The 6,959-nt window shown below is 44.6% G+C and overlaps 1 protein-coding gene across 1 annotated transcript in view; it reads right to left on the minus strand.

The window, feature by feature from the left end:
- Positions 1-279: 279 nt before the first annotated feature.
- The window catches only part of GSK3A (glycogen synthase kinase 3 alpha), a 17,133-nt gene continuing 10,453 nt past the window's right edge, over positions 280-6,959 (minus strand). Inside the window, exons 9-12 of the mRNA XM_018554787.1 lie at positions 5,249-5,344; positions 4,378-4,564; positions 3,919-3,981; positions 280-791 (exon numbers count right to left, since the gene is read on the minus strand). Of these exons, the coding sequence (XP_018410289.1) occupies positions 727-791; positions 3,919-3,981; positions 4,378-4,564; positions 5,249-5,344 (411 nt within the window). The 3' untranslated portion in view covers positions 280-726. The remainder of the gene's footprint in view (positions 792-3,918; positions 3,982-4,377; positions 4,565-5,248; positions 5,345-6,959) is intronic.

A 6,959-nucleotide genomic window follows, 5' to 3' on the forward strand; every position in this document is an offset into this window, starting at 1 on the left:
ACATGGTGCTATATAACATTCTAGAGCAGATCATCCATTGTACCATGAGCTCTGGTCGGCCTATACTGACTCCTTATCCTATGGTTGCCATGTCAGACAGCCTGCAATGGACCTTCAGATAGCCACTGAACATAGTGTGATGCCTACAGCTCTACATTCGAGAAGCACTGTTTATATTAACCAGGGGGGTGATTAAGGGGGACAGTGTTGTACATACACCAAGGGACAAAAAGGATAAATTTTAGGACAACTGTAATAAAAGAAAAAAAAAAAAGAAAAAAAAAAAAAATATATGCTTTGTTCCTCTGCCTACTTTGAAACAACTACTGAACACTTGACAACATGATCAAAGTTGGCCAGGAGCAACCACAAGACAAAGCCAAAAGGATTGACATTCGCGAGATGCCCAAAAGGTCACCAGTGTTTTAAAAGGTGTCCAAAGCAGCGTTTTACAGCTTTTCAGGCATTGGGCTTCTGTGCAGTTTAAAAGGGACCCCTGACTTCCGAATGATAAATTTGAGTGGGGTGTCGAAACCCAGTAGTGGATGATCAAACTGCTGCTGATCATCAAAAGTCAGTGCTGAGGTGAAGATGAAGATAAACCAGGACCATCCCCATAATGCCATATGCCTCTTGTACACCAGTAGTGTCAAGTGTCAGCTGGGATGAGGAAGTGAGAGGATAACGGATGAGACGGGGAGGGGGGTGGAGGTGGAAGAGTACTCCTCATGAGTTATTCAGCTCTGCTACGTCACTGGTTTGGAGTCGCTCTGATCCAGGTCTTGCCTCACCTAATGAAAGAATTAAAAAACATTATATACACTTCTGGAGTTGTACATGAAAGCATTTAAAAATCCAAAATCGCTCTCCTATGCAAACTTGATACTTCTGGTAGTGTTAAAGGCTGACTCGCTCCCTCTGACGCTTTCCTACTGGCTCATCTACGACCGACAGTGAACAGGAAACCGTGGGAGGCAGACTGGTCATCAACGCCATCAGAATAAGAGACAAAGCACATGATTCAGTAGGTTCAGAAGCAGGCATCTGAAAGTATGGCAGGCACCTCTAGGTAGCTGCTGTAGTTGGGTAAGGCCTCATTCACACGAGGATCGGCCGGCACGTACAGCTCTGTGCTGCGTGCACAGCTGTATCGGGCAGCGCCCAGGAAGGACAGGTGCTTCGCGTGATTAGGACGCAGCCCCTGTCCTCTAATACTATGCAGCCGTACTCCACCCTACACGTCCATACGGGTGCGGGTGTCCCAGCTCGGACACAGACAGGATCCATCCCGTCAGTGTACGAGTACGGACACCATCACGGACGTGCAGGGCGGGTGAGTGTAGGGCCGCGTAGTATTATAGAGAAGGACGGGGGCTGCGTCCTAATCACACGGGAGCTGCCCGATACGGCAGTGCACGCAGCACGAGGTTGTAAGATCTGACCGTTTCTCGTGTGAATGAGGCCTTAAAGTGCACGTCTTTAAGAGAGCAATCATAGCGGAATTAGTACTTTATTTTAAAGAAAGCTGCAAGTACAAAAATAAAAATTCAAGTGTGCTCCAAACTTTCTGTAGTGAGCCGACAACACTGCCACTGAACTCCCAAGCAGTGTTGTCACCTCTGCCCAAGCGCTCCCATGCTGGACCACAAAGCACAGTGCCCTTATGTAGGAAGATAGAGAGAGTGAGGCTTCAGTCGTCCAGCAAAGGGCTGACAACACTGCTTCAGTGCAGAGTTGTCAGCCCAGACAAGCTAGGCACACACCGAATTTCTGACATGATACACAGGTATTTTCTGCACTTGCAGTGTGTTTACAGGGGTAAAACATGGAGAAATGGGCATGAACAGAGACCTACAGTATGTTTTCATTTTGCCCAGACAGACACTTTAATGGTTTTAACATGCAATGCATACTTTTAAAACAAGATTCGCTTACCGCCTGCTCCCTGCCTGTAAAATCTTCCTAGCGCTGTACCTAACCTTTGGATTACTCTCCTTTGGTCTACAAGTCAAACACCACCGAAGAGCTTTCCAGATTCAGTGAACTTTTCTAACCGCACAATAAGTAACTTTGTAATACACGGTTTGTCATCCAAGGAGCTTTCCTTCCTGGGCTCTCCGCATCATTACAGCAAAGTCCATAAAAATGGGATTACCTGAGTCGACCCTGGCTATGAAACAGCTGCCTTCTGTACATGCGTCGGATCCCTCCCTGTTGACAGAGAGATCACCGCACAATTATATTACACATACAAATGACCAGGTAAGTTAAGCGGCAGCTGCCTTCATAATAGGCTGTCTCCATTTCCCCAGAAATTAGAACCACTTGTCTACAAAACGTCCAATTCGAATGAAAATCGCCAACATCTTTTACCGCCATTTATAAAGAGACAGCCTACAGGCAAGGCAGCTACCTAGTAATGCAGCCGTCATGAACTTGGAAACAGCATGCCAGCAGTTACTGAGATTTGGAGCTCATGAAATGGCTGGGAAAAAAATTAATTAATGTTAATTCCATATAAGTGCAAATAAGTAAAACAGAAGACTTTATGGGGCAGCGTATAAAACCCGCCAGGCTGTTATTGCCGTGTACTGGGTAAGTCTTCCCTCTATTGGCCCAAGGATCACCAACACCACCCGATACCCATACGGGCACACACACCATCCAAAAGGGTAGCCAAAAAATATAGGTTGCATTTATCCTGGGGAGAATTAAAGACTTCGGACGGGTCAGTCATTCTTTCACTGTATTTGTGGTCTCCAATGCAGTAAAGTTCTCCATGTTTTAACCTAGTTTGCACTCTACAAAAACCGCTATTCTACAGGATTTATATAGCATCAATAGTTCGTGCATCACTTTATCCCATGGCATCTGTGGACCAGGAGGCACACAAGCAAGGGTGACTGGATTTGTGCCACGTGTCATCTCACTGCCTTCTGAGGACCACAAGACATTGTAGTCCAAGTGGCAAGGTCATTTCTTGGCAGTGCAGAAGAGAAGGGCACTGAGCTACTCTGTCCACTTCCCTGCTAAGCAATGACTAGTAGTAAGTAACCTTTGATATCAAATCCTGGGTGTGGTATTGCCCATCTCCAGAGCATGCTGCCTCTCCCTCTGGAATGCAGGTTGACAGGGCTGCTGGGTAACTAAATCCCAGCAACCCCTACGAGCACTCTAATGCATGAAACACATGAGAGAAGATGACTTCATTCCAAGATTTTAGCGGTGGGAAGTCGCACGGCTGTGCTTTGGATCAGCCTTGAGTCCTCCATTAAAGACAAGTTTTCACTAAAGCTGGAAAACACTAGAACCCTCCCAGAATGACCATCGCCCATCAATGCAGCGGCCATCCTGCCCCGAGGCTGCTATTGTCACATTCCTAAGAGAAACTAACAGTAGAAGCCAATTTTAACATTAGTTTGTTTTTCTATAGTGTACAGGTTTATAGAATTAAAAATGATAAACAAATGTGAACTTTCCAATAAAAAGGTCATTCATCAGTTGCCTGTGTCTGGATTTCCCATCTGCAGAAGCAATCTCTGCTGGTGGTGAGGGGAGTGTATTCTGATATATTGCGCCAAAGATCAAAAGCATTTTAGTATAAGGCCCCATTCACACCCGAGTTGAAAATCTTTGGCCATTTTGAACTACACACGTTTTGCTACAAGCAACAGATCACTTAGACCTCAACAGGAGCCACTGAAATTAGGATTCCCTCTGCTGAGAGATCAGGTGTGAGCGGGGCCTTGAAGGCTAATGTTCGGGTGATTGTGTTGACTCTCACTGGCTACCTGCTGTATGCAAGCGGTAAACCTTAGACAAATGACAACTTTATTCTGCCACTTTCTATGTACTTTTTTTTTCCGGATACAGTCCGAATACTTTTACAGCCGGTTTCGACCACACAGAGCCACTTACCATGAAGTAACTGTGCATGGGGGGGTATGAGGATGGAGTTCAGTGTGGGCTGAATGGAGAGTTCTGTAAATGAAAAGAAAACAACTTGAAATTTCACAGTAACATTAAATAGTGCAAAACTCGTCATTAAATAGTCCCTCAAGCAGGGATAGAACTGCTGGCACTATTGGCAATGGGGCATTCAGGAATCACATCGCTTGTCTAACACAATATCTGATTAAAAGAAACCAGAAAGAAATCCTCGCCCCCATTAATGAGGTCTTCGCAGGCATACAAGTTCAACCAATCCATGAACTTAACCAATTTGGTTGACCCGCAGCATACACCATCACCGTGGGCCATCATATTACTGGTGGTGGACTGAACAGCATAGCTCAAGGAGCCCAGATGACCTTGCACATAAATCCTAAAAAAAAAAAAATAAAAAAAAAAGAACTGTATTACTTATCCAAAACTTACCTACAGAACTGAAATTGAACATGTTAGGCAAGTCCCTGCCGCTGGGTAGGCGTGTGTTAGGGTCACGAAGCTCATCAAAGAAGGAGTGTGCACAGGCCTGTAGTGGGGAAAGTCGGGTATCTGGGGTGTACTCTAAAAGCCGGCTGCACAACGTGATGGCTTCAGGAGAGGTACGGGGCTTAAAGACCTGCAAACATAGCATGGGGAAAAAAAAAAAAAGTCTTAATGCATAAATGGAAACTATAGAATATCTCTGAACAAATACGAATTGAATGATTGAACTGATCACATGATTCATTTCTGATGTGGCACTTGCTATTTGACTTGCTCTGCTCTATTTTCACTACGGCATTTAAAGTGGAAGTCGAGGCAAACTGCTAAATACATATACACATTTACTCTTATGTGACAAAAGCCACAGCCTGAGCAAACATGGCCTGTCAGGTTGGAATTTCATAAAGGAGGCGGCTATTGATGTCTATGGGGCAACACAGGTCATCCCCCAAGATAACAGATAACCTAGCATGACAGAGTCAAGTTATATATTGAAAACACAGGAAAATTGTCTGTGGAGATTTTATTGACTGATCTATAAGCTTTTTTTATTCACTTTTCCCTCATGGGTGTACCTGAAAAGAAAAAGAACACAAACCGCCAATTAAACAGGTATGTATTATTCCTCTCTGGTCTCCTGAGACTGTTCTGCTCTAAATGGTCAAGGGTGGTTTAATGTAACCAAGGTTCCCATAGCTTATAAAGCACAACGAGGTGAAAATTTAACCTGCAGCCCCTTATGGAAGGTGTATGTGTAATTATACACTACAGTTCGCATTTTAACTTGGAATGCAGTGCATTTGGTTTCACAACTTACCTTTGTCCAGGGATGTGCTTTTATTTGTGGGAATTTGAATTCTGTGTAATTTGGATTCATCTCTCGGATTTGTTCCCTTGTGGGAGTTCCTAAAACCTGGAGGGGAAGCGGGATTAAGAAAATAACTGTTAAGTCTCATTCACATGCTGACGCTGCGTTATGCTTTCCTGCACAATGGTACGATGCTGATATCTGTGGTTAAATATCTAAGCGCACATACCCCTACTTTCCTACACACAGGGTATAAGCTAGTGCCCCTGAGAGCCCACACTGCCTAGATATGTTTATTTGTCTCAGAGTGGATGGCAAAGAATGTGACTTCCCATGTTACAGTAGTGGAGCTCAAGTGGCCCATCACCAGGGAAGTGCACGGTCAAATGTGGAGGGACAGGGCAGAGACGTCATCCACCCAGGTGAGCTTACAGCTCAAGATGAACTCGTGCAGTAGAAAGTGGAGAAGGAGCATAGATAAAGCGAATGAGGATGTCCAATGACTCAGATCACCTAATAAAAGCAAAGTGACAGATTCCCTTGCAGAGTGGTGTGTCGGGGAGTTCTTTCATCTGTTGGAGACAGAGGCCTAACCCTGTGGAAGCTCCATGTTAAATGCATTTCCATACGCCAAAGCAACCGGCTGTAACAGATACTCTTTAAAACGTAAAATTTGACATTAGCAGGATGCAGCTCCCACTTGCCTGCATGATGCTTATAAACTCTGTATAGCATCCCTGTACACGAAACCCCATGTGTAAGAACTGGCCACCTTCCTAATTGCCCACTAGGTTCACAATACAGCCTGAAATTATTTGTGGCAACCCCAAACAAAGGTTTGTCTCAGTTGCATCTATGCTAGAAGACAAGACCTACTGAAAGATTTTTCTGTTGTCGCTACCGTTTGTTAGGGGTGAGCCAGATGCTCCCTAAAAGTTCAGCTCCTGTGTTAGGAGAGAAGTTATTGAACATAAAAAACACACAAGGCTTGAAGCAACTTATTAAAATATAGAAAGACACAAGAGGGCATTCAGAAGATCTGACCTTGACATCATTTTGTAGCCGTTAAATAGGTACAGCTGAACCAGCGCCAAATACACTTTTTTTTTGCCCAGGGGTGCAAAAAAGCCCCGCAATGTTCACCTCCTAAGACACCAGCCAAGACAAGCCATAGGGCTGCAACCAACTAATCAATAATGAGAACAGTTATCAACTACTCTCATAATTAGTTGGATCCCCTAGCTCACTCTTCCATGCTGGGAGGAGGGCACAGCAGGGGCAGTGGGCGGGAGCAACAGTCAGCCTACTATTGGCTAGTACAATTTGAAACTGCCAATAGCAGGCTGGCTATTGCACCAGCCCACTACCTGCTGTATTTACATTCAGCTGCCATCTGCGGAATCTTGCCACGGGCAGCCATCATTCCCGGGCTGAAGCTATTTAAGTGCCATGTGCTTGCCAGGTTTCAGCCTGACAAATTCTACCGCAGGAGGTGCATGCATTCATTTCAATGGCACCCCAAATGCGCCTCCCACCCACAGTGTGATCGCCCACACTGGAACGCACAGTACCGCAATGCCGTGCATTCCAGAAAAGTGTGCATGCCATTTTATTCTGAAGTAAACTTTGTTTGTAACACTGCTTTTGTGTATTTTATTTTAAAGGATGGTATTTGTTTCATCCGATCAAACTAAAAAAAAAAAAAAAAAAAAAAAAAAAA

Source organism: Nanorana parkeri, unplaced genomic scaffold, assembly GCF_000935625.1.
Source record: "Nanorana parkeri isolate BGI_ZX_2015 unplaced genomic scaffold, ASM93562v1 scaffold173, whole genome shotgun sequence".
Classification (NCBI taxonomy): domain Eukaryota; kingdom Metazoa; phylum Chordata; class Amphibia; order Anura; family Dicroglossidae; genus Nanorana; species Nanorana parkeri.